This window comes from Megalobrama amblycephala, linkage group LG19 (genome assembly GCF_018812025.1).
Source record: "Megalobrama amblycephala isolate DHTTF-2021 linkage group LG19, ASM1881202v1, whole genome shotgun sequence".
In the NCBI taxonomy this organism is placed as follows: domain Eukaryota; kingdom Metazoa; phylum Chordata; class Actinopteri; order Cypriniformes; family Xenocyprididae; genus Megalobrama; species Megalobrama amblycephala.
In genome coordinates this window covers 29,909,110-29,936,617 of record NC_063062.1, presented here as the reverse complement: position 1 = coordinate 29,936,617, position 27,508 = coordinate 29,909,110, and the positions used below count along the sequence as shown (strand labels likewise).

General features: G+C 36.7%; 2 protein-coding genes across 2 annotated transcripts in view; one reads left to right on the top strand and one right to left on the bottom strand.

Moving 5' to 3' along the window:
* The window catches only part of fam214a (family with sequence similarity 214 member A), a 51,272-nt gene extending 35,208 nt beyond the window's left edge, over positions 1 to 16,064 (top strand). Inside the window, exons 2-12 of the mRNA XM_048169362.1 lie at positions 3,848 to 4,032; positions 4,373 to 4,575; positions 4,672 to 4,797; positions 5,689 to 7,276; positions 7,476 to 7,598; positions 8,946 to 9,034; positions 9,207 to 9,303; positions 11,784 to 11,942; positions 12,213 to 12,281; positions 12,871 to 13,070; positions 15,235 to 16,064. Coding sequence (XP_048025319.1) covers positions 3,848 to 4,032; positions 4,373 to 4,575; positions 4,672 to 4,797; positions 5,689 to 7,276; positions 7,476 to 7,598; positions 8,946 to 9,034; positions 9,207 to 9,303; positions 11,784 to 11,942; positions 12,213 to 12,281; positions 12,871 to 13,070; positions 15,235 to 15,388 — 2,993 coding nt within the window. The 3' untranslated portion in view covers positions 15,389 to 16,064. The remainder of the gene's footprint in view (positions 1 to 3,847; positions 4,033 to 4,372; positions 4,576 to 4,671; positions 4,798 to 5,688; positions 7,277 to 7,475; positions 7,599 to 8,945; positions 9,035 to 9,206; positions 9,304 to 11,783; positions 11,943 to 12,212; positions 12,282 to 12,870; positions 13,071 to 15,234) is intronic.
* A 1,228-nt stretch (positions 16,065 to 17,292) lies between these two features.
* LOC125254651 (Holliday junction resolvase MOC1, chloroplastic-like) lies at positions 17,293 to 27,027 on the bottom strand. The gene is made up of 3 exons (XM_048169363.1): positions 26,937 to 27,027; positions 21,520 to 21,637; positions 17,293 to 20,230 (listed from the first exon to the last, which is right to left on the bottom strand). Exons 2-3 carry the CDS (start codon positions 21,521 to 21,523, stop codon positions 18,786 to 18,788), a joined length of 1,449 nt encoding a protein of 482 aa, XP_048025320.1. The 5' UTR covers positions 21,524 to 21,637; positions 26,937 to 27,027; the 3' UTR covers positions 17,293 to 18,785.
* Positions 27,028 to 27,508: the final 481 nt, after the last annotated feature.

The window sequence follows — 27,508 nt, the reverse complement described above, 5'->3', positions numbered from 1 at the left end:
TTTTTTTTTTTTTTTTTTTTTTGCCAAAAATTTACCTTAAAAATATGGTAGCAAAATGTTAGGTTTTACAGGTCTCACTTAAATATACAGTAAAAAAAAAAAAAAAAGTATTTCATTAACTGATATAGGACTAATGTTAATGTAACAACTTATACTAGTAATATCTGTTTTGTACCTTTGTAATACACTGACAGCCACCAAAAACAGGTGGTGATGAGAAAGTCACATGGTGAGACAAAACTATGGCACTGACATCTGTATTTTAAGATATGTCAGTGCAAGTTGCTTTCAGTTAAAGGGTTAGTTCAACCAAAAATGAAAATTCAGTCATTAAAGGTGCCCAAGAATGCTTTTTCACAAGATGTAATATAAGTCTAAGGTGTCTCCTGAATGTGTCTGTGAAGTTTCAGCTCAAAATGCCCCATAGATTTTTTTAAATTAATTTTTTTAACTGCCTATTTTGGGGCATCATTAACAATGCACTGATTTACACTCGGCGCCACCCCCTTAAATCGCGTGCTCCCTGCCACACGAGCTCTCAACTATATTACAGCGCATTTACAAAGTTCACACAGCTAATATAACCTTCAAATGGATCTTTACAAGATGTTCGTCATGCATGCTGTATGCATGCTTCGAATTATGTGAGTAAAGTATTTATTTGGATGTTAACGTTTTATTCTGAGTGAATTTGAGGCTGTCCTCCATGGCTAACGGCTAATGCTACACTGTTGGAGAGATTTATAAAGAATGAAGTTGTGTTTATGCATTATACAGACTGCAAGTGTTTAAAAAATGAAAATAGCGACGGCTCGTCTCTGTGAATACAGTAATAAACGATGGTAACTTTAACCACATTTAACAGTACATTAGCAACATGCTAACGAAACATTTAGAAAGACAATTTACAAATATCAGTTAAAATATCATGCTATCATGGATTATGTCAGTTATTATTGCTCCATCTGCCATTTTTCACTGTTATTCTTGCTTACCTAGTCTGATGATTCGGCTGTGTGCAGCTCTAGACGTTAATACTGGCTTGTGTAATCCCTTGAACATGGGCTGGCATTATGCAAATATTGGGGCGTACACCCTGACTGTTACGTAACAGTCGGTGTTATGTTGAGATTCGCCTGTTCTTTGGAGGTCTTTTAAACAAATGAGATTTATATAAGAAGGAGGAAACAATGGGGTTTGAGGCTCACTGTATGTCTTATCCATGTACTGAACTCCTGTTATTCAAATTTAAGTAAATTAAAATGTGTTGTGTCAAAACGCACTTGAAATTAAATATGAGAAGATTTTCCTTCAATTCCTGACTTGAATATAGGCCGGTTTTTCAAACAAAACTTTCTCTGTTTTCAGAAGACCTAAAATATAGTGCCTAAGTCATATGGACTTTTGTGTATCTTTCAGTAAAATGTGCTTTTTATTTCAAAATCATGAACAAACAGTAATAAAAAAATAAATACACTTTTTTTTGGGGGGGGTTGATGTAAGAAAAAGAGAGTATATTAATTCCACACAAGTGGCTCATAGAACAGTTCTGCACAGTATGTTGTTGTCTAGAACAGCCATTCTGTGTCTTCGCCCATTGGTTTTCCAGGATCGTGTTTGGTTTGCATAGTATTATTTTTTACCACAAGGCAAGCATAGTGTGTGTATTCACTTTGTGAACACCACCTGACATGTTCTGGCTAAAATTATCGCCAGTATGGAGCTGGAAAAAAGGTTCATTCATGCATGCTCAACCACCCTAAGAGCCCTGTTGTAAAACGTTTTTTCCAAGCCATTGACAGATTGGTGTAACGAAAGGATTTCTGAAATAGACTTGAATGCATCAGGATTGTTTTGACACAACCCTACCAAGAACTAAGAGCATCAATAGGCTCTTTTTCTTCAAAACTATGTTGCATGTACTCCACCCAATGGATCATTCTGTGCCTTTTCAACCTCAAAGATCAGAACTTTTAACACTGCATCATGAGAAAGTTATAAAACACTAGATTTCATCATAGTTTAGTTTGATAGTTTGAGAAAAAATACTCGAATGTGGCATAACAGGGTGGAAAAATCACCAACATTTCTTCAAAAATACATTTAAAGAAAATATTTAGTTCATACATACTTGAAAATGAATGACTGATATTTAAAACATTGTAATAGTAAACATTTCCCTCTGTTAGAGATTTAAAATAATGTAAATTTAAAGGCTAAATTAACTGTATTCTGTGACATTATGAAATTTGTGTTTACTGTTCAGTAAATAACACTGATTGAGCTGTAGTAGATGGGTTATGGAATTTATCAACTCGTATATGAAATGAGATGCATTATAATGGAATATGGCATAACAGAGTGGAAGTAACAATTAAAAAGTTACATGTAGCTTTTTTTGTATATAATTGTATACTGTCTGCTTTCAAAGAACTCCATTGGAATAGTGTATTTTCCCATCTGTTACACTTTTTTGATCCTAACATGGTGGAATTTTAAAAACTAAAACTGTTTGTTTGTTCAGCAAAAGAAAAGTGATTAATGAATAATTTCTGTGGAATACGGTTTTGGTTCACAAACTTTATTTGACTATGAAAACACACACTTTTAGATAATAAAAGAGAGAGAAAGAGTGAGAGAGAGATAAGGCTATGCAGTCCAGGATGGCATATTCTCTGTTGGTCCTGTCCTGGGAGTCTGACGCTGCCGGAACAATAGGCCCATTGGCTGTCTGTAACGGACCTCAACTGCCATGCAGATGCCTTTGTTTGCTGCTCAAAGCTGTGGGTTAACCAACTCTGCTCTAGTGAATTTCACTTCTATCTGCTTCTCAGCAAACATGGAATATTTCTGTGTTGAACTTTAGTTGTCATCGTGGGCCTGCTACATTTGCATCAAATTATGAGGATTCACCTGCAGTTCAGGTTTTAATTGGAATGATTATGACAGCAAATGTCTGACCTATTATGAGACCAGTTGAATTGGATTTTAATTGTCAGCTTTGCATTTTTTTAGGCATACTGTATACACAATACATGTAATTCAACAGGTTCATCAGGTTGTGGTCAAATCCAGCTTTGTTTTGGAATTTCTGACTCAGAATCTGGAGTGTCACATTTAACACGTGTTTCTACATTCCATGTAAATATAGACAGCTGCTTTCTTATTAAGCCATTTATGAGGAATGTTTTGCTGCCGGAGAAATGGCGTATGCATGTTTGTTTAGACCAGTGTTCACAGCTGAGCGAAGATTGTTTTGCTATGGATAAACAGTGTTATCTTCTCTGGAGCTGTGTAACTATCTATGTGTGTCTGGTGTTATGAAAACAGAAGTTAAAGATACTCCTTATGTATCAGTTAGCATTTTTAGTCCATATCTATTGGCTTTGAGGATCTATATGCTAGTGCACTCCTAAAACTTGACAAAGTAAACTTTATAGCAGATATATCATCTTGTTCACTGGGGCATTTTTATCCAATAAAATGCTCTGAAGAGTGAGTAGGTCCCTCCATCATCTGACACTGACTAGAATTAGCAAGTCATAAGTAAATGGTTTTGGCGCTCTGAGGTGAACTCCTGACAAACCGCGCAGTATTTCCCACCCCAAGGAAAGAAAAGGCATTTCATGGAGACAAATGTGTCTTCTCAGAAACAGAAAAAGCTATTTAAACCTACTGTACAATCTGATAATCCAGATGTGAGAGTGTGTTACTCTGAGAGGATATATGCCACAAATTATCTGAGTAATCTTGCTCTCTTTTTTTCTTTTTCTTTTTTATAGGTTTTTTATTTATTAAATGGCAACATGTCAGTAATTCGATCCATGTTTCATCTCTATCTTTTTAGAAGCAGCGGAGGAGTTCTTTGAGTATGATGCTGAGGAGTTCCTGGTGTTTCTGACACTCCTGATCACAGAAGGACGGACTCCAGAATGTTCCGTAAAGGGGCGGACCGAGGGTGTTCACTGCCCACCTGCCCAGTCTGCTATGCCTGTCCTCACCAAACATGAATGCAGTGACAAAATACAACAGGTGGGTTACACCTTTTTTATCCACCCGTGGTGGGGCATGCAGTTGAGACGATAAGATGCATCCAATTATTATGCCCTTATGTTGTCATCAGTATAACAGCTGTACATCTCTGAGAATACAACTTTTTCAACTCTTGGTCTTTATTAACAGGGACAGACAAACAATCATGTTTGGAAACCTGATTGAAAACTGTCAGAATGTTTGCAGAATTCCATTTTTTTTTTCCACTAGTGACAAGGAAATTGCACATCACCTTTAGGTTGTTGTGCATACTGTTTAGGTTATTTTGCATCGTGTGCAATGTAGTAAAGAAAGAAAAAATCTTTTTTCCCCAATACAGTGTCGTCAGGCAAGGAGAACAAGGTCAGAGGTCATGTTACTATGGCGCAATCACATCCCCATCATGATCGAGGTGATGCTGCTTCCTGACTGTTGCTATAGCGATGAAGGCCCGACCACAGACTGCACGGACCTAAATGACCCAGCAATAAAGCAAGATGCGCTCTTACTAGAGAGATGGACTTTACAGCCAGTGCCCAGACAGTAAGACATATACTCGTCACTTACAGTACTTCTAATATATAATCTTTCACATAGGTCTAGGGAAATTTAATAAAGTGTTTTTGGTATTTGTTGCAGGAGTGGAGATCGATTTATTGAGGAGAAAACCTTGCTGTTGGCCGTGCGTTCCTACGTGTTTTTCTCGCAGCTCAGCGCATGGCTCAGTGCCTCTCACGGACTTGTACCTAGAAACATCCTTTACAGGTAACATACTCTACACATAAAAAAATTCTTTCAAGAGATGGAAAGAATGATGACATTTTCCTGGTATGGACTTAGATTGGATTAGTTCACTTTAAAATGAAAATTAACCTAAGCTTTACTCACCCTCAAGCCATCCTAGGTGTATATGACTTTCTTCTTTCAGACGAACACAATCAGAGTTATATTAATAAATATACTGACGCATCCAAGCTTAATAATGGCAGTGGACGGGAAACAACAAGTATGAAGCTAAAGAAAGTGAATCCATCCTTTATAAACATACTCCACATGGCTCCGGGCGGTTAATAAAGGCCTTCTGAAGTGAAGCGATGTGTTTATGTGAGAAAAATATCCATATTTAACAAATTATAAAATAAAATATCTAGCTTCCGCCAGACCGCCTTCCATATTCAACTTACAAAGAAAGTGTAACACCTCTCACAGTTCAAAACGCTTACGCTACTTCCTATGCCTTCCGTATTCAACTTACAAAAAAGCATAACTGACGACGACGGTCTGGTGGAAGCTTGATATTTTACTTTATAACTTGTTAAATATTGATGTTTATCTTACACAAATGCATTGCTTTGCTTCAGAAGGACTTTATTAATATTATTGGTATTGAATATAATATAAATTTATGTTTAAAATTAGTATTTCTCTAGGATTCTCAGTAGGTTTTGGAACATGGCCTATGTGTATGTTGGTGATTCCTTGGGGCTTGTTCATGAAACATAAGGAGAAAAATAATACTGTGTAAATGGTTCATAAAACCATCCAAAAGATTTTACATGTTTTGGTCAGGAGAGACAGGAAGTCAGGACAGTCAAGAGAGAAAGGAAGAAAGACCTTACATTGTTTTTTGACAATCCCATTTGCTATATTTTGCAGAATAAGTGCAGCTGATGAAGAACTGATATGGAACTTCTCACAAACGCCCTCTGAACATGCCTTCCCTGTCCCAAACGTGTCCCATAGCGTCGCTCTCAAAGTGCGGGTTCAGTCTTTGCCCCGCCAGCCCAAATACCCTGTACTCAAATGTAGCATCCACTCAGGTCTAGCTTTTTTGGGCAAGAGAGGCCTGGAGCGTGGCGAGGGTGGTAACCATGCTGGAGAGAACCATGGTTCCCTCCGTCTGCCAGGATCTCCACTCTTCTCCAGACCACTACACCCTTCTCCAACTCCTCATAGCCCTCTTAACACCCGTAAATGCCCCTCTCGTCCTGAGTCCCCTCTCCCACCAGGCAAAGCAGTCAAGTGGCTGTATTCTCGGCTGAATGGCAGTGTGGACGCCCCCCCTACGGAGGCGTATAACTTGTGTACTAACGGGGCAGAGAGCCCAAAGACCTCAAGCATGGAGTCACCAATTCGTGGTTTTAAATCACTCTCCATCACCGACCCTTTAGTTACCCGCAGTCCGAGCCCCAGGTCCATCTCAGGTGAAACCAACCCCCTCATTGGTTCCCTGCTTCAGGAGAGACAGGAAGTCATTGCTCGCATTGCTCAGCGACTGAATTTCTGCGATCCTACAGCTCCCCATCTCCCTGATGCTCTCTTCACTTCTCAAGAACCTCCAGGACACAAAACAACCTGGAACTCATCACAGGATAAGGAGCGCTTGAAGAAATCCAAAGAACCCCTCTTCCCAGTCCCCCAGCCTCAAAACCACAATGGAACCAGCCCAGAAATCCCCGAGAGGAGCCGGTCTTCTCTCTTTGACACCCCCATGAGCCCTAGAAGCAGAACACGGCTGGATGGAGTTGACCGTGAATCAAAAACTTCCCCAAAACTCTCAACATGTAGGCGCTTGGTACTCAGTGATCAGTCCGCTGAGGGTTCGCTGATTGCAGATGCTGTTCAGGACATTTCGAGGTTGATTCAGGAGCGCCTGCAACATTCCTACAGTCTCCTGAATGGCACCTATAAAGTGAAGACCTCTCACAACGAACAGATTGGTGCAAACCACGGAGCCCAGACAAATGGCTTTATATCACCATCAAGCCATAAGAAGTTTTCAAGTGCACCCAATGGTGTGGCAAGCACAGATCCTCGTATGTCTCAAGCAACAAAATGTTGCAGATCTCCTGAATCTAGTCGCAGTAAGCGAGACTGTTCCCCTAGTCCACTAGATGTGGCCAGCTCAAAACTTGAAGACCACAGCGTCACAAAATCACAGCCTTTAATGGCAAGTAATCACCAACAGTATGCCAGTAGAGAGTCCTGGACCTCCTTGAAAAACAACTCTAGCCATGCAAGCTCTCCTCAGGAGAATGGACTGACCCAGACTGGATACCTCCAGCCCTCCAAGACCCAAGAGACAATCCATGAGAAAGGAGCAGAAAAGCATGTCCGGGATGGGTTCACTTGTCCTGAGAAGGATGAGAACCAGGAGCCCTGGGCGTCCCCCTCTAGCACACCAGCCAACCTTACCTTCAACACCTCTAGTCCTGCCCATTCCCCTGCCCAGAGCAATTATACAGTGAGTTGATTGTCTCTCATACCTTACAATTTTTAAGTTCAAGAGTGTTTTTTGTTTTAAAATCTTTTTGTGCCAAACCTTTGTTTATATGCTTTTAGTTCATGTGGAGAGTTTTGAGTCTATTCCTTTGAACCCAAGTCTATCAGAGCCTATCTAATGTCCTCTGCTGAATTTCTCCTCCTTGTCTTTTTAATAACAGAGACACCCTCCCTCCCCTCTGAAGCCATGCAGTAACTGGAAGAAACAGAATCGCCACTCCATAGACGGAACTGCAACAAAAGCCTTCCACCCCTGCACAGGCCTACCTCTCCTCTCCAGCCCTGTAAGAGAAGCAGATCCCTCTGTTTCCCTCCAACACATAGATTATAGCACAGCATCTTATTGAAAGGGCCCCAAACCCTTTTGTGTCTGTGACTCATCTAGCCTCACATCCGAATCACTTCTTGTTTGTCTCAGTGCTGTCCACAGAGTTCCTGTGCTTCCTAGATGACTCGCTAATGAAGTCACATGGGCCAGAATAGGCCTATAATAATAACTTCCTCCCTGTAACTCAAGTTTTTAATAATACTTTATATTAATACTCTTTGTAAATTAAGCCACATGTGTTTTCAAATCATACCGATGTCAGTTTTGCTCTGTGGACTGAGTTCTGATTTGTGCCATATGACTCAAGCGCTTTCACTGTGTGTGGGAGTTTGGTGCTGTTACTCCAGATGAGTGGTGCTCTTGTTCTCTCAGATGAGATCCACTCAGATATAATTCTCATACTTTCTATTGGTTTTCATTAAATGTTACAAACAACTGAACTGTTTTGTTCAGCATTTTCTCAAAGACAGGAACAGACTAAAAAAAGATCAGAAGCATGCCTATAAAAAAGAACTATGTTTTCCTCTTTTTGACATACCATGATGACTATGATTTTGTCATCCTTTTTGGTCCTGAAATAACATTCCTATCAACCAGTCAGATTAGGTTAGGTTTGATCTGTGATTGATGCATGAACAACCTTTTCATCAACCAATAATTTCCCATGGATTTCATGGGTAGTTGATGATTAGGGTAGGCAAAAATTAACACATGGCAATAACCAAACAGAGTAAAGACTGAATAGTGAGATACAATAATTGGACCTTCACTGATGGGACCATATTTCCCCGATACTAGTGTCCCTCCACTGGCTTTCCATTAAATCCAGGGTTCATTTTTAAAATTCTCGTTTGTATATAAGGCGTTGTCTGGTTCCAAACTTTGGAATAGTCTCCCCATTTCATGTGAGGTTTGCTTTTTCATTTGGCATTTTTAAATCTACTCTTGAATCATATTGTACAGCACTTTGGATCAGTTTATATTGTGTTTAAATGTGCTTTATAAGTAAATGTTTTTGTTGATGATGATATACCATGGTTTTATCATATGATACTATATCATAGCACACACAATATTTTCTGATTTGCAAAAGCTTTAAGCACTTGTTTATATTAAATATCCAAAACAAATTACAAAACTAAAAATCTAGACAGTAAATGAACATATGTACAAGTGTAAATTGGGTACATTGTTTTGTACAGTTAAAATAGATATTTATATAATGTACATTTTGCAAGTGGTCACAACCTTGCAAAACAAAGATGTAAATGTGTTCATCTGCTTCCTCCTTTTTTCCCCTCAGGTTCCTCAAAGAAAAAGCCAGACAGGATATTTTGATTTAGACACATCGCTGATTCATTGCAGAGGTGTGCCATGGGCAACCAATAAGAGGTATGACTTTTTTCCTCACTTTATTTCCTGCTGTAGTGCCATTGTTCCAAATTTCACTGACATTTCCTTTACTGAGACTTTTCTACATACACTGCCATCTGCTGTGCACAGTTATCCCTAAAGCTACAGACTACCCAAAATGGCTGACTGAATTTTGTGTGTGTGTTTGCAGGGTTTTGAAAAGATCACAAGACTGTGATGAGTCTCAGCAGCAGATCCTCAGTGCCAGCGCTCCACCCGCCAGCCTCAGCCTTTTGGGAAACTTTGAGGTAGATGGACAAATTATTTCACACACAGACACACACACACACGTTGTTATATGTGGTTTACGGGGACTCTCCATAGGCGTAATGGTTTTTATACTGTACTAACTGTATATTCTATTCCCCTACACTAACCCTACTCCCAAACCTACCCATCACAGAAAACTTTATGCATTTTTTATTATTATTTTTTTTTTTTAAAAAACCCTGTTAAAGGTGCCGTAGAACGTCTTTTTAAAAGATGTAATATAAGTCTAAGGTGTCCCCTGAATGTGTCTGTGAAGTTTCTGCTCAATATACTCCATAGATTTTTTTTTTTAATTAATTTTTTTAACTGCCTATTTTGGGGCATCATTAAATATGACCGATTTAGGCTGCGGCCCCTTTAAATGCTCACGCTCCCCGCCCACGGAGCTCGCGCTTGCCTTAAACAGTGCATGTACAAAGTTCACACAGCTAATATAACCCTCAAAATGGATCTTTACAAAGTGTTCGTCATGCAACGTCTAATCGCGTAAGTACAGTGTTTATTTGGATGTTTACATTTGATTCTGAACGAGTTTGATAGTGCTCCGTGGCTAAAGCTAACATTACACACTGTTGGAGAGATTTTTAAAGGTGCCCTAGAATCAGAATTTGAATTTACCTCGGCATAGTTGAATAACAAGGGTTCAGTACATGGAAAAGACATACATTGAGTTTCAAACCCCATTGTTTCCTCCTTCTTATGTAAATCTCATTTGTTTAAAAGACTTCCGGAAAACACTCGGATCTCAACATAACACCGACTGTTACGTAACAGTCGGGATCATTAATATGTATGACCCCAATATTTGCATAATGCCAGCCCATTCGACGCATTAGACAAGGAAAGGCAGTATTAACGGCTGGACCTGTGCACAGACAAGGTAAGCAAGCAAGAACAACAGCGAAAAATGGCAGATGGAGCAATAATAACTGACATGATCCATGATATCATGATATTTTTAGTGATATTTGTAAATTGTCTTTCTAAATGTTTCATTAGCATGTTGCTAATATACTGTTAAATGTGGTTAAAGTTACCATCGTTTCTTACTGTATTCACGGAGACGAGAGTCGTTGCTATTTTCATTTTTAAACACGTGCAGTCTGTATAATGCATAACCACAACTTCATTCTTTATAAATCTCTCCAACAGTGTGTAATGTTAGCTTTAGCCACAGAGCATAGCCTCAAACTCACACAGAATCAAACGTAACCATCTAAATAAATACTTTACTCACATAATTCGAAGCATGCATACAGCATGCATGACGAACATCTTGTAAAGATCCATTTGAGGGTTATATTAGCTGTGTGAACTTTGTTTATGCGATGTATATATAGTCGAGAGCTTGTGGGGCAGAGGTAGCGCATCTCTTAAAGGGTCCGTGCTGAAAAAAATCAGTGCATAGTTAATGATGCCCCAAAATAGGCAGTTAAAAAAAATTAATTTAGAAAAATCTATGGGGTATTTTGAGCTGAAATTTCACAGACACATTCAGGGGACACCTAGGACTTATATTACATCTTGTAAAAAAACAATCTAGGGCACCTTTAAAGAATGAAGATGTGTTAATGCATTATACAGACTGCAAGTGTTTAAAAAATGAAAATAGCGACAGCTCTCTTGTCTCCGTAAATACAGTAAGAAACGATGGTAACTTTAACCACATTTAACAGTACATTAGCAACATGCTAACGAAACATTTAGAAAGACAATTTACAAATATCACTAAAAATATCATGTTATCATGGATCATGTCAGTTATTATCACTCCATCTGCCATTTTTCGCTATTGTTCTTGCGTGCTTACCTAGTCTGATGATTCAGCTGTGCACATCCAGACGTTAATACTGGCTGCCCTTGTGTAATGCCTCGATCATGGGCTGGCATATGCAAATATTGGGGGCGTACACCCTGACTGTTACGTAACAGGCGGTGTTATGTTGAGATTCGCCTGTTCTTCTGTCTTTTAAACAAATGAGATTTATATAAGAAGGAGGAAACAATGGAGTTTGAGACTCACTGTGTCATTTCCATGTACTGAACTCTTGTTATTCAACTATGCCGAGGTAAATTCAATTTTCAATTCGATGGCACCTTTAAAGCCATTTGGTTTACAAGGACACAGGAAGTGTCCTCATATGTTGTAACACCCATGCCATTATATTCATTTGTGTCCTCGAAATCCACATATGCCAGAACACACAAACACACAAACACAAACATACTTATCTAAATGGGGACATTGCATAGACTTCTGTTGTTTTTATATACAGCTAGTTAAAAAATACTGTTGCCTAATCCACACTATAACCCTAACAGAAATCTTCAAGCATTTTTATAATTTAATTAACTTCTTTGGTTTATTTTTATACCTTTTTTTCCAAATGAGCACATACCCAGATGACAGATGTTTATTTGTGTGTGTTGATGTGTATATCTTTGTGTTTTTCTGTAGGAGTGTGTTCTGAATTACCGCTTGGAGCCGTTGGGCACTGTTGAGGGTTTCACAGCAGAGGTGGGTGCCAGCGGAACCTTCTGCCCCAGTCACATGACCTTACCTGTGGACGTGTCATTCTACAGCGTCTCTGATGATAACGCACCTTCCCCCTACATGGTAATGACCCAAGCTCAGTTTCTTACATATTTTGTGTACTTGTTTTGAATATGTTAAAGTAAAATTTCTTAGGCTGTATTTTTAATGCTGCCCAAAATACCCCCTTTTTTCTTTTCTTTTTTTTCTTTTTTTTTTTTTTGAGGTTTATGTAGTTGGTTGTGCAAAGACAGAAATGTAATACAGACATCTGTTAAGGAGGCAATAATAATTTTTTAAATGATTTAAAAGGCTCATACTATTTCTTGATTGAATTATCTGGTTTCTCTCCAGGGTGTCATAAACTTGGAGACCCTCGGTAAGAGGGGATATCGAGTACCTCCTTCAGGAACCATTCAAGTGGTAAGATTCATCAGATTATTTTAAATACATACATAATTATCTGCTTACACACTATGTGTCATGGTAATGACACACTTTTGCAAATGAGTAATAACTAGTCACAAGTGTGTGTAATAACCATCAGACAGTACTGTGAGAACAAAGGAGAATGTCAACTATTAAAATTGTTTACAGATGTGCCCTCTACTGGTGAATGTGTAGGAATTACATTTACATGCAAACAGAACAATGGTAAAAAAAAAAATAATAATAATAACTTACTAACCTTTCATATCTGGTGTAAATCTTAAAACAATAATAAAAGGAACAGACTTTACCATAGTAACTGATATTAAGACACAGATGTTGTCAATACTTGTGCTTTGAAGATTTTCATTAGTCATGAACAAATTACTCTGATTCACTGTTTTTATGTAATGATTTTGGACGATCGTGAAATAAGTTATTTTATTAGAGGTTTTGATGGTTTCCCTGCTCATGTGTTACTGATGAAATGCTCACTGACTGTTATTGTACTGGATTTGCATATATGTTTTCTGCTTTGGATTCTGTAGCTTTGATGCTCAGCGGATGTTTTGTCTTTTGTCAGACCTTATTTAACCCCAATAAGACAGTGGTGAAGATGTTTGTGGTGATGTATGATCTGAGAGAAATGCCCGCCAGCCATCAGACATTCCTGCGGCAGAGAACCTTCTCAGTCCCAGTCAAACGCGAGTTCAATGGACATAACAACAAAAAGCCGTCCCCACTGGGGCAAGGACGAACCCTCCGCTACCTCGTCCATCTGAGGTCAGTACCATGGCGTGAAGCCGGTCACCCTGAGTCCTCACTTATTTTCATTCAGGCATACGGGGCTTAAATGTTCAGTGTTTACTGTAAAATGGTCATAGAGCTTTTGGTCTAGACCACACTTTCACAAAAGGTACCTTGTGGTCTTTGGCTTCCTATTCATGATGTATACTTATTTTCACTAGGAGCCCCCAGAAGTTGTATTATAATGAACATTCTGTCATTAATTACTCACCCTCATGTCGTTCCACACCCGTAAGTCCTTCGTTCATCTTCGGAACACAAATTAAGATATTGTTGATGAAATCCGGGAGGAATATGACTCGTCCATAGACAGCAATTTAACCACCACTTTCAAGGTCCAGAAAGGTGCTAAAGACAGTTAAAACAGTCGACGCGGCTGCACTGGTTCAACCTTAATTTTATGAAGTGATGAGAATACTTTTTGTGCGCAAAAACAAACAAACAAAAAAACGACTTTATTCAACAAATATCTTCTCTTCTGTGTCATTCTCATACGCTGTTTACATCTAGCACTTCCAGGTTCTAAGTCAGAACGGCAAGTCATTATTGGCCGGCTCCTGCGTCAGTATCACACAAATGCGTCATGCTGCTCACGTGAACAGCCTCTGCTGATACTGAGCCTGCGTTCTGACGTAGAACCTGGAAGCGCTGAACGTAAACAGCATAACGATGTCTTTAGTACCTTTCTGGGCCTTGAAAATGGTGGTTAAAGTGCTGTCTATAGATGAGTCATATACCTCTCGGATTTCATCAAAAATATCTTAATTTTTGTTCTTACGGGTCTTACAGGTGTGGAACAACATGAGAGTGAGTAGTTAATGGGAGAATTTTTAATTTTTGGGTGAACTAACCCTTTAAAGGTAACAAGTGCAATCACTTTTGGAAAAATAAATAACTTAGATTGATATTTGTATAGAAATAATGATAATATAACTATGAATGTAATTCATAGTTACATTATCATTATATGAATGTAATTATATGAATGTAATTCATAGTTGTTCGATATTAAAAATTAGCATTTTGGGTTTCAGATTTAGGCCCAGTGGGTCATGAACTTTAGTTGCATCACTCATGTAGATATTTCTCATGTGTTCAACCCATATAAATAGAATAAGTGAGTAGAATTAGCATGAAATTAGTGAGGTAAAGGTCCCTGGAAATGACAGCCTAGGCATTTATTTATTTATTTATTTATTTATTTATTAAATGTATAATTAAAAATAATTATAATTATTAATAATTAAATTATTATTTAGATCACTGCTTCATAAATAGCATGAAATGCTTTTTTCAGTGCTTATCAGTCCTTTTTGATTACTGGATAAGAATCTTTTAAAGATTTTTTAACGGAGCGTCTATTCACACGTGTATTCACAAGTGTAAATTGTTAGCAGAGGCTATTTACACTAACTCCGCCCACCACTGTCTGGTTGGGCCAGACAAAATTATAAAAGAAACTTGCCAAATAACAGATTCAGTGGCATGGAGAGTAAGGTGGGTGGTGGTAACTTTTGACGCAATTGACCCGTTTCTCCCTTTTCCCATTGCATATCAGATCAGAAAGATTTTATTTTAAATAAAAATGAAGAAAATGTTTGTGGAAAGAAAGTACCTAACGGGTATTTAATAGTAGGAATAAAGTTTTATTGTATAGGGTCAGGAGTAGGTGTGGGGAGGGCTTTATTGTCCTAATAAGGCCGCATCCATTTAATGATTTTAATAAATATAATCATTTACACTCAATATGTTGTTATTATTGCATACTGTTGTATAATGTACTATAATACACTGAAGTGTAAATGGTATCTAAAAAATATTTATGCTTAAAAAATACAGCTATTTTCACTTGGTATAAATAGCATCTATCGCTATTTATCGCCACCAACCTTTTTAATAAACGCGTTCAAATAATGATACTCCCATCAAAAAAGTTTCCCTTTTGAAATAAGACTCCACTAAGGATTCAACATTCTGAGCCATCAAACGCCCCCCTGAGGAAGACAAAGAAATTGTTAGCTTGCTGTATTTGCCACCTAGTGGTTTAAACAAAATATGTCTGATCAATTGTTGTATGCATGACACTAGTTACTCTTATTAACTGTTTGCTCTTTCTTTCTCTCATCCATCTGTCTCTCAGGTTCCAGAGCTCCAAATCTGGAAAGATCTACCTCCATCGGGACATCCGGCTCCTTTTCTCCCGTAAATCCATGGAAGTGGACAGTGGTGCTGCCTATGAGCTCAAGTCATTCACAGAGTCACCTGCCGACCCCCCTTTCTCTCCCAGATGCTAATTTAATCTAGTCTAGTCTATTCTGATCTTAATCCAGCATAGGGGCCTTACTATACTAAATCAAAATCTGTCATCTTCTAATATGGGAATTAAAAATAGAGAAGCCCACTAACGCACACTCACTTGCACAGAAGGACTGTTCACATTAATGCCCCTTTCCTAAAAATACACACCAATGAATCGTCAGTGCTTTGGTTTAAAACAACAGATGGTTGGGAGTTCATTTAGGTTTATTACCAGACGTTTGGTATGGGGTGAGCAGAAATGATGCAGAAAAAATTAATCCATGGACCATTTTTTTTTTTTTTTTAAAACAAAAGTCAAGTAACTGAATTACTGCAAGGATGTTTAAAGAGCACTGTGTTTTTTCACCACAACTGGAAGAAAATGAGTTTTTGTTCAATTACTTCTTTCTTTGTACTGTTACCAACCACTTTAATCGGAAGTGTTGCAATAGAAAAACAAATATCTTACTAGCTTAGTGTTTACATATTTACTTTTTTTTTTTTTTTTGTCATCAGTTATTTAATATTTAAATTGAACTTTCATTTACTGCACATGTGATGCCTGTTGTGCAAAACATTATGATGTAGTGCAAGATGTTTCAATCATACCATGTATTTTTGTCTTTCAAATTCAGATCTTAAATAAAAGAATTATATATTGTATCTATAAAATTACCTTTTAAGCATGCATATGTTTGTGCTCTGTTTTAGACTACTTAAAAATGCAAACACAAGTGTGTGTGTGTGTGTGTGTGTGCGTGTATGGTTTTCTATCCCAGTGGGGACCGCAGTTGAGGTCCTCATGAGGAAACAAGCTTATAAATCATACAGATTTTTTTTTTTTTTTTTAAATGTAAAAAGTGTTCTGTTATGGGTAGGGTTATTATAAGGGGACAGAATATACATTTTGTCTACTATAAAAACCATTATGTCTATCGAGAGTCCCCACAATGATAGTAAGGCAGGCAGTGTGTGTGTTGTTCAGGCATTCCCTACATTCTGGGGTCAGATACCCCCACAAGGATAGTAATACCAAAAATTTTTGATCTTGTTTGGACATTTTTTGGCCCCAATGGGGAAAACAGCTTATAAATCATACAGAATTGTGTTTTTGAAAATGTAAAGTCTGATGGGTAGGTTTAGGGGATATTTGGGGAGAATAGCTTATACCCTGACTTGAGTCAAGACACTTTACCAAAGACCTATAGCTAGCACTTAATTTTTTTAAGAGCACTAAACCATAGTAAGAGACAGAAAACAAGGAGGGATGCCACCACAAGCGAACTTCTACTTATTAGCATTGTCAAAACAGAAAAAAAGTTTTAGAATTCTTTATATTTAACAAAAAAAAAAAGTGGTTTTATATGGTACGTAGGCTTACTGGGGTCACTTACCTTACAAATCATTATGCCACCCATCACCATCTTTTCAATTTAAGCATTTTTTAAGTAAATAGTAAAAAAAAAAAAAAAAAACTATTTGAAACCAGTTACTTCAAAACAGGGAATAATTTTGTGAAGCAATTTCTTCAATTCATTTTGGTTTTTTTTTTACATCAAGTAATGATATCATTAATATGTAACGCTATCCTCCCAGCAGGCGAAATAAATGCACAATCACAGCAAGAACAATACTTGGTAGCAAAATTCATTTAAAATTAAGAAACTTTTCAAAATAAGGATTTGTAACAAACTAGACACCAATTTCTCATCTCATGCCCCTATAGGAGTAAACTTTTTTTAAACAAGTGAAAAATTGAAATTGGTTTATTGAAGTTGGCTTATTTAATTTTTGGACCTCTATAACTTCCCTATAACAAAACACATGGCCTGTCCCAATACCCAAAACTGTGAGTATTTGAGGCCAAGTGTATTCCTTTGTTCATCATACTCTGGAACTCTTGAGCCCTGAAATTGCGAGATCGGAGAAAACCTTCCAGTGTAATTTAAATTCATTAGCTGTTACACATAATTTGGTAGTAAAATGTAAAGTGTTGCACATTTTATTGGTACAGAGATGCAGGGGCAACTGGTGGGTTTTAAAATAGAGGAAGCACACTAAATTGAAGGGATCTGGTTACCTGAACTGGTAACTCGAGATGCATCAAAGAATTCAGGTGATTCAGCATTTATTGTTGCAGAATTTCATATTTCAAAAGGATCACTAAGAGATTAACAGTTTACACAGGAGAAATGCTTGCAATATTGCTATTATAGGATCTAAGACCACTAAAAGCAATCATTGTTTAGGCTCAAGCTCTTCATTAATCAGTTTACAGTGTCATTCAGAAACACACCAAACATTTTGATAGAGATGCAAGAAACATACAGAATACAAATGATGTGGCTTACAGTAGTATTTTCGTGGTTACCAGTACATACTGGGGATCAGGGAAATAAAATGGCAGATAAGGTAGCAAAGGAAGTCACTAAGTGATCAGTGATTTGACAGCATCAGCAGGGCAGAAGTCAAGAACATTACTAAAAAGAGATTGAAAAAAAGGTGGGAAAGGGAAGATGCAAGAAAAGGGCAATGGTTTCACAGGATCCAAAGAAAAGTGGGAGAAATTAGGTTTGAGGAAGATAGAATAAGAGAAAAATGTTTTGTGTCTAAATATAGTCTTCATTTTTATAGAATACCATCGTTGAAGACGCCCTTTGAAGCTAAACGGATATGTTTATATGTTGCAAGTCACAGACTGGACTGAGGAAACCTGCATTGATTAGTCTACTATTAAAGCAAGAATTTGATGTAAACAGTAAGTCTACAAAATATTCCCGTATGCAGTACATAGGGGACATACATACATAGAATTTACAGCATGAAATAACATTTTTAATTTTAAGCATAGTCTATAACATAAGTTATTTTATTCTTTTATTCTGTGGCTTTCACAGACTGCAACTGCAGAACTATAATTTTCTGTCACTAGGTACGCTCCGCCCACACACACACACACACAAAAATGTTATCGCTGTTTGCTAACACAAAATAGGTCTATAGATATAGTTTTTTCTACATATTGTAGATAACAGACATTTTGGTCCACACTCCATACCAGTAGGTAGCAGTAATGATCCAGTTCACTGTTTGACAAACTCCAATAAATCTTAAAAAAAGAAGAGGAAGGAGAAGAAGGAGAAGGAAATACTTCTTAGTAAACTTTTAGTCACACTGGTGTCAACTTTCCAGGAACAATAATTTTAAAGAGTAAATGTTTAGCAGGAGTGAGTTAATTTCGGTTTTCAGAGAAGCATCTAGAGTTTGTAGGCAGTAGCTAAAGGCTTTAAAGAATCGTAAATACGGAGATAACATGTATACATTTTTTTTTTTTTTTTTTTTTTTTCCTGAGGCATCAGCTGGCTTTTATGCTGGCCTTCTTGGTGAACATGATCAGTTCCTTTCAGAGTGGTTGTGCAGCAGAAACCATAGGAAAAGAGAGAGAAACAACAACAAACAGCAAAATCGCAACAAACCCATTGAGGAAACAAGAAAACAAATTAAAACAAAAAGCAAAAAAACAAAAAAAGCAACTTGTAACCCCACATCTGTTGCTTGTAATTGTCCTTGTGATTGTTCTCTCGAGTGCAATCCAAAAATTGTTATTCCTACTGCAAGTACTAACACAAGTCCCAGTAACCCTCCAAATAATCCCGATACTGATGTCCCTATTGCTGCTAATCCTGCTGCTGCTGCTGCTAATCCTAATGATGCTGCTGGTATTGCTTTTAATCCCGATCCTCCCATTGATGCTAATCTGTCTGCAGCTTGTCCTAATCTGTCTGCTAATCCTGGTGCTGCTGCTGCTAATCCTAATCCTGCTGCTGCTGCTGCTAATCCTAATCCTGCTGCTGCTGCTAATCCTAATCCTGCCGCTGCTGCTGCTGCTAATCCTAATCCTGCTGCTGGTATTGCTGTTAATCCCGATCCTCCCATTGATGCTAATCTGTCCTTATCTTGTCTTTCTGCTGATCCTGGTGCTGCCGCTGCTAATCCTGCTCCTGTTCCTGGTATTGCTGTTGATCCCGATCCTCCCATTGATGCTAATCTGCCCTTATCTTGTCTTTCTGCTGATCCTGGTGCTGCTGCTGCTAATCCTGCTCCTGCTGCTGCTAATCCTGCTCCTGCTGCTGCTGCTGCTAATCCTGCTGCTAATACTGCTCCTGCTCCTGCTGCTAATCCTGCTCCTGGTATTGCTGTTAATCCTGCTCCTGGTATTGCTGTTGATCCCGATCCTCCCGTTGGTGCTAATCTGTCTGCATCTTGTTTAGTCGGTTGTGGTTGTTTTACTTTGGCAGCTTCTTTACTCGGTTGTACTGCTTTCTTTACTTTGGCTACTGCCTTCTTTATTTGATCTCCTACCCACTTTATTTTATTGCTTGCCCATAATACTGTTGCCCCAATTGCCCCCGCTAGAGTCATTATTTTCAATGTCTTAAAGTGTTCTATTATCCACTGTATTTTAGGTATAACATATTGTAACAGTTTTTTTGCTATTGCTACTATTGCAGCTCCTGCTATAGCTCCAACTATTGCTGATCCTGTTAGCGAGTGTGCTCCTACCATTAATCGCAAATTTGCTGCTCCTGCTCCTGCTACACCTCCTGCTACTGCTGTTACTACTATTGTTACTGGTTCTTTTCTTTCTTCTTCTTCCCACAGTAACTGTGAAATGCATACTCCAGCTGCTGCTCCTGCTGCTGCTCCTACTACTACTTCAGCTAACGTTAATATAAATGCATAAATTACTACTATTGCTACAACTATTACAACTGTCAATGTTAATGTTCGTGGTGATAGTAGAGTTCCCCTCGGTTCTTCTTCTGCTGCTGCTTTTCCTGCCAATGCAACAATATATTAAAAAAAAATTCATCATCAAATATCATCATATGTGACCTGATCCAGCAAAATGAGTCACAGTGACCCAAATTTCAAAATTGAGATTTTGGTATCAGTGGACAGATGAGACAATAAGCTTTAAAATGATATCCTAGTCAAAGTCATACCTTGAATGGTTTTAAAGATATACCCATTTTAATTATGGTCGTCTGCCCTCTTTTTCCAATTGAAAACCTGAGAAAATCGCTTTTAAAGTTTTTTGCCCGTTTTTTGTTGATATCTTTCAAAATCCATTGCAAAGGGATAAACTATTTATTTTACAGCTTAATTTGACCAAAGACACACACATATATATATATATATATATATATATATATATATATGCTATTAAACCAGGCTGAAGCTCAAATTATTTTAAAGTATTTATTTGAATTAATATTTTATAAGGCACTTTTACAAAGATTTGCTAAAATCAGAAAGATTGAACAGAGGTGCTACATTTTTGCTTGAGAGAGAGAGAGAGAGGGTGTGTGTGTGTGTGTGTGCGTGTGTGTGAGTGAGAGAGAGAGAGAGAGAGAAAGTGAGAGAGGCAGAGAGACAAGCAAAGAGAGAACAAATAATGCTAGCCTATGCAATCATATCTTTGTGTAGGCTAGTTGACAATAACAGTGTAACAAATTCATAACGGAGATACCAACAGTTAAATATTGGGTTAAAATAAATCAAACACATTGTAAGGAGGAGATCTACTAGCTTGTTTACACAGAGCGCGCGCTAGTCTGACAGGAGGATGGCTGGACCAATCGCGTGCCTGTCAGTCGAAACGGGGCTTCCCATTGATAAAAATCAGCGTTTATGTCAGTGTGTTTACATTTCTAAGCTTTTTGATTGGTTCTATACAACGTGTAACACCATATTTGTAGAGCAGAGATAGTGACGTTTCAGGGGATACCGGGAAATGCTCATAAGTGACGAGAGGAATTGAGAAGTTCATTTCCAGCGAATTTAGTAAAACCATGTCAAATTTAATAGCCATTTAAATACCTTTAACGTTACTCAATTATCTGGACTACGAAACTTTGGAAGATTATTTTTGAAAGTCTGTTCTTTGAAATTAGCTTAAAAAAAATCAATTTTTTCATTGTTTTTCCACATTATCGCCCCATATCTTAAAATAGAACGTTGCGACTTACGACTCATTTCGCCAGAGCGGGTCACATATAAAAATCAAATATATTTGCATATATAGGATATTGATGTTATTGTATTGAAAAAAAAAAAATCTTACCCATGTTGCTCGATTTTAAATTGCAAGGATATGAAGTGGGTCTTCTAAAATGATCAGGTTTTCAGATTCTTCTCCCTTCTTTCAAGGTTCTTCTTTCTTCTTTCAAGCCAGATATCCTCTTTTAAAGAGACAAATGATACAATTATTTTGACCAAATCATGTGGATAAGAAGGTAAGATAAAGGATAAAGGGCTATACCTGGATAAAGGGCTATACCCCTAAATATTTTCTAGATTAAAAAATAATGCAATACTAATCTATTACAGATCTAAACAATAATCATTCTCATATCATCATAAGTGATATAAGTTTATAAGTCATTGCAGAATATATATATATATATATATATATATATATATATATATATATATATATATATATATATATATATAGATATATATATATATTCAATCATGCAAACACAACACACCATCATGGTAACACACAACATTTATATAATGCAATAAACATTCATTAAACACCAGGAGATGTAACATAAAATGCTAATGTACAGTGCATAGCATAAATACAGTGGCATGAAAAAGTATGTGAACCCCTTGCAGAATCTGTGAAAATGAGAATTATTTTAATAAAATAAGAGGGATAATAAAAAATGCATGTTATTTTTTGTTTAGTACTGTCCTGAGTAAGATATTTTACATAAAAGATGTTTGCATTTAGTTCACAAGACAAAACAATAGCTGAATTAATTAAAAATAACCCCATTCATAAGTATGTGAACCATTGATTCTCAATACTGTGTGTGGTTACCTGATGATCCAAGACTTTTTTTTGTTTTTTTTTGTTTTGTGATGGTTGTTCACAGGGTTGGGAAGGTTACTTTTAGAATGTATTTCACTACAGATTACAAAATACAAGCTTTAAAAATTAATCAGTAACGTATTTCGTTACATTACCCAAGTTTAGTAACTTAATCTAAATACTTTGGAATACTTTGAAATACGTAACACAATATTTCAACACATATTAACTTTATGTTCTGTTTTAAGTTTACAACCTGTAAATAAATATGACCTCTACCCACCAGGATTTGGTTTTCCACTCAATTGTATTTTTCACATCAGTTACAAAATATATATCTGCAATTTATTAGACATAACCTATGTGTTGGTAAAGAATTTTTAATATCTTGATAAACAAATTATGAAAATATTTGTTTCTTTTAACATCACATCCATATATAATTACTATTGATATATCTTTCCTAAATTATATTTTTATATTTGTAAAGATGTGCATCAGAGGGATAACAAAATATTAAATAACAACAATAAAATATTGTTAATAATATAGGTTGTTTTATAGGTGTATAGAGTCGAATTGACACAGTGGTTTAAATTGTTTTATTAACAAAGTTTGTTTGTAACATTTAGAATGTTTATAAAGAAAATGAAGTGAAATGATCTACCCAATAATCTCAAGAGAAGGCCTGTACTCAAAGCTGACACACCTACGGTTTCTCAACAGTTTTTTGCATCTCTCCACCACCACATTTTACATGTTTGGAAAAAAATATGATCATGATTTGTGTGAACTATCCCTAGTATAAATATGTTTATACTAATATTTAACCTAAGTGCACTGATAGCCGCATTAAAATTAACCATATAAACAACAAACAGCGGAAAAAAGTGATGCACCTATTTTGATTTTTTATGGCCAATAGAAGCAAATTGGCGAATTCTGATACTGGTAGCATATTTTTTTCAAGCAAATTTATTTGTTGTTTATTTGTTCAAAAAATGTGTAGCTCTTTAATATTATAGGCAAACTGCAGTTTTATCACAATCCCAACAAAGATGTTATGAACATGAGCATGATCAGTTGTTTTTCATTTAAATTATTGTATAATTTCAAGATTAACAGCAAAAACAGCATGGTCTGACTTTAGCTTTGTGAAATGCTAAATCTAATGTATGCTACATTAGACACCTGCACAAAACAAAATCAGCAGATGGACTGAATTAAATGCAAATTCACTCTCTGACAGTAGGTGGCGCTTATGAGACAGCAGTGATATATCATTTCCATGGTTACCACTAAAACAGCGCTGCACTGGAGATAAGAGGATCAAAACTTTTCTGAAGACAGTTCCCTTCAGAAATACATCCATATCAACCCCAATTTAATATTTATATTATTCTTCCTATATTTCGTGAACAGTGAGCTTGTGCATTGTGCAGTATTTTCTCTGCGGGCACGTCTGTTGTCCTCTTTGTGTTCGTTTTCAGCATATGCCTGTGTTAATGTGTTAATGAAATTATTAAGCAGTTTGTTTGCAAGCCCGGAATAAAGATAGACCAAAATAAAAACTAAAAATCCTTTGGATTTATGTTAACCTTTTTGGACTACTGCATCTCTATTTTTGATCATGAACTCGCGCACGTGCCATATACCTAAACATTTGGAGTGAATGATTAAGATTTAAAGTTTGTCTGTAAAGTACACCAAGAAATTGGCTTTATAAAACATTATTTAACGCATGATTAAGTGGATGTTAATTATATGAGGATTTTGTGTTATTTTTCAAAGACCTAATAAATTCTTATAAATATTAAACGTAGGCTAATGATAACCATATAAAGCTCAACGTACGAGTAAATGGGAAAATAACGAGTAAATAAGGAAAATAACATTTTCAAAGACCAAGAACAGCTTAGGCCTACCTCAAGATGCTTTTTCAGATCAGATGTTGAATCCATTGAAGCCGATAGAAGTTTTGCTGTAATTTGATTACCATCTATTTAAAATGTAACTGTAACGAAATACAGTTACTCAAAATTTGTATTTTAAATACGTAACGTCGTTACATGTATTTCGTTACTCCCCAGCCCTGGTTGTTCATGAGTCTCTTGTTTGTCCTGAGCAGTTAAACTGAGCTCTGTTCTTCAGAAAAATCCTCCAGCTCCTGCAGATTCATCAGTTTTCAAGCATTTTTGCATATTTGAACCCTTTCCAGCAGTGACTGTAGGATTTTGAGATCTGTGTTTTCATAATGAGGACAATTGAGGGACTCAAACACAACTATTAAAAAAGGTTCAAACATTCACTGATGCTCCAAAAGGAAACATGATGCATTAAGAGTCGGGGTGTGAAAACATTTGAACAAGATGAAGATGTCACAATTTTTCTTATTTTGTTTAAATATCATTGTTTTTCATTTAGTACTGCCCTTCGGAACCAACAGAAGATACTTGCATGTTTCACAGCAGAAAAAATAAGTACAATTTACCTTGATATTTTAATTCAAAAGTTTTCACCCCTCGGTTCTTAATGCATTGTGTTTCCTTCTGGAGCATCAGTGAATGTTTGAACCTTTTTTAATAGTTGTGTTTGAGTCCCTCAGTTGTCCTCAGTGTGAAAAGATGAATCTCAAAATCATACAGCCACTGCTGGAAAGGGTTCAAATATGCAAAAATGCTTGAAAACTGATGAATCTGCAGGAGCTGGAGGAATTTTCTGAAGAACAGAGCTCAGTTTAATTGCTCAGGACAAACAAGAGACTCATGAACAACCATCACAAAACAAAAAAACAGTCGTAGATCATCAGGTAGCCACACAGTATTGAGAATCAATGGTTCACATACTTATGAATGGGGTTATTTTAATAAATTCAGCTATTGTTTTGTCTTGTGAACTAAATGCAAACATCTTTTATGTAAAATATCTTACTCAGGACAGTACTAAACAAAAAATAACATGCATTTTTTATTATCCCTCTTATTTTATTAAAATAATTCTCATTTTCACAGAATCTGCAAGGGGTTCACATACTTTGTCATGCCACTGTAAGTACACCCCCTCTAAAACTTCTGAAAGCCAGCAATTACTCAATTACTTAGAAGACATGTTAGGGTTCTTTAGAGATATAATGTTCCTGCAAGTCTGCTTAATCAATTACCAAAGAAGCATGTCAAAATTATTCAGGAAAAAAAGATTTTCTTATCAAGGTGATAAAATGTTGTGTAGCAAAAATGAATACAAAAAGTTACTAAATAAAATAAAATAATTTTCAAGGCAATGTTTGATCAAGAGGTAAGTATGTTAAACCAAAAAACATTAAAGAGAAGTAATGTATTGACAATTAAAAGTGTTATATAGCCCACTGAATCATTCTTAGACTTAATGCTGACAACAATGGAACTACTTGGGAGATAACTGTCAGGAGAGTCTCAGAGCCAGCAAAAGCTATGAAAAGAGTGACTGTTTATCTCACATAGTAAGATGCAGCCTGCAGAAATAACATGCATTGTTGTTGTTCTCACTGAAACTACCTACTGTAGCGAAAGCACAATAAAGACAATTAGCCATTTCCAAAGCCCATATTTATCTAAAAACATCCAAAATGTTATGGTGTTGCTAGAGGAGGAGTACATTGAGAAGTACCTGGTTCCCACAGTAAAGTTCAGTGGTAGTAAAGCTCTTATATAGGGATGTATGAGTGCTGAAGGTGTGAGGGAGTTGTGCTTTATCAATGCTGTCAAGAATTCCCACACCACTGTGTAATTTAATACACAAACTTGAAACAGAAGAAGTTAACCTTTCCTCATTCCCTGCATTGTTGGGTTTTTTTTTCAACATGGCAATGAGGATATGCATTCTCCCAAGGTGAAAAACAAAAATGTATTGCATTCATTCTTAACACTCTTGAGCACTTGCGGGGGATTCTGTGGAGACGAGTTGAGCAACGTTCCCCATTAAAGATCAGGGTACTTAAGTAGCTCATCATCCAGGAGTTAAACAGGACAGATACTGGAATACTATACATTTGTTGAATTAAATCTAGGGTGTACTCATTTCTGCAATCCTTAATTTAAACAAAATTTTGAAAAAAAAAAAAAAAAAAATGATTTACTTATTTTATGGCTATTAATGACACATTTCTCAGTTTTTAATATGTATATGTTTAATATATTTTAGTTTTGCCATCTTTGCATGAATTGTATTAGTGATAATAAAGAAAATACATCTTTTGTATTTGTTCTGAGGGGGTGTACTCATGTGTACATATCAGATAACAAAAACTATTAAGAAACATGATTATATAAACAAAATACTTTTAAATGTGGAGTGTCACAAAAGGAATATCAGTTTACAGTTTTTGACTTATAATTTTGATAAATTATATCAATTATATTTATATAAATTATATTTGTTCTTTTTTACTTACTTTACTTAAAACTATATCATTAACTACATTTTACAGTAATAATTACATGAAATGTCTGGTTAGATCTTTTACAACTTTTCCCTGTATATAGTACAAGAACTTTTTTCCCATAGCATTTTAAGGTTCCATGTGCTTATTTAGCTGGAGCCCCCGTGAGATCTAAATTCATTTCTGCCTCTTACAACACTCCCCACTCTCCCCTGTCATAAAATAAAATCTTACAAACCTGAAATGAATCAGAATTCCAAACAGCAAATGGATGAACAACAAATGTGTTTTGGATCCTTGAATAACCTGACCGATTAAGAATGCTGCACACTATGCTGTGGTCTTAAATACATTTACCTAGATTACAAAGCTCTACAATTCAGCCAATCAGAAGCTGTGTCCCAATTCAGGAACTATACACACTTCGGAGTGCATGAAAGGGGTGGGGCTTTGGAGTGGAGGGTTGCCAGGTCTGTGCAACAAAACCATCTCAAAAGTAGCATAATCACAGCACAAGTGTAAAAGTATCCCAATCCCAGACGCGGCAACATTGAGCCGAGAGTCGTTACATGGCTAGTGGCTGTGTGACAGACAGCTGACAGTTGACGTTTGTGTGTGAATTTTAAAGTTTTATGACTTTCTATTGGGTTTTGACATGCTTCACTGCCGGCGATGACGGGACACTGGACCAAAATATGTATGGTTAACCCTCTGGAGTCTGAGGCTGATTTGGGGCCTGGAGAAGTTTTGACATGCCCTGACATTTGTGCTTTTTTCAGTTGTTCATAAACATATTAATGGAAAAAGTGT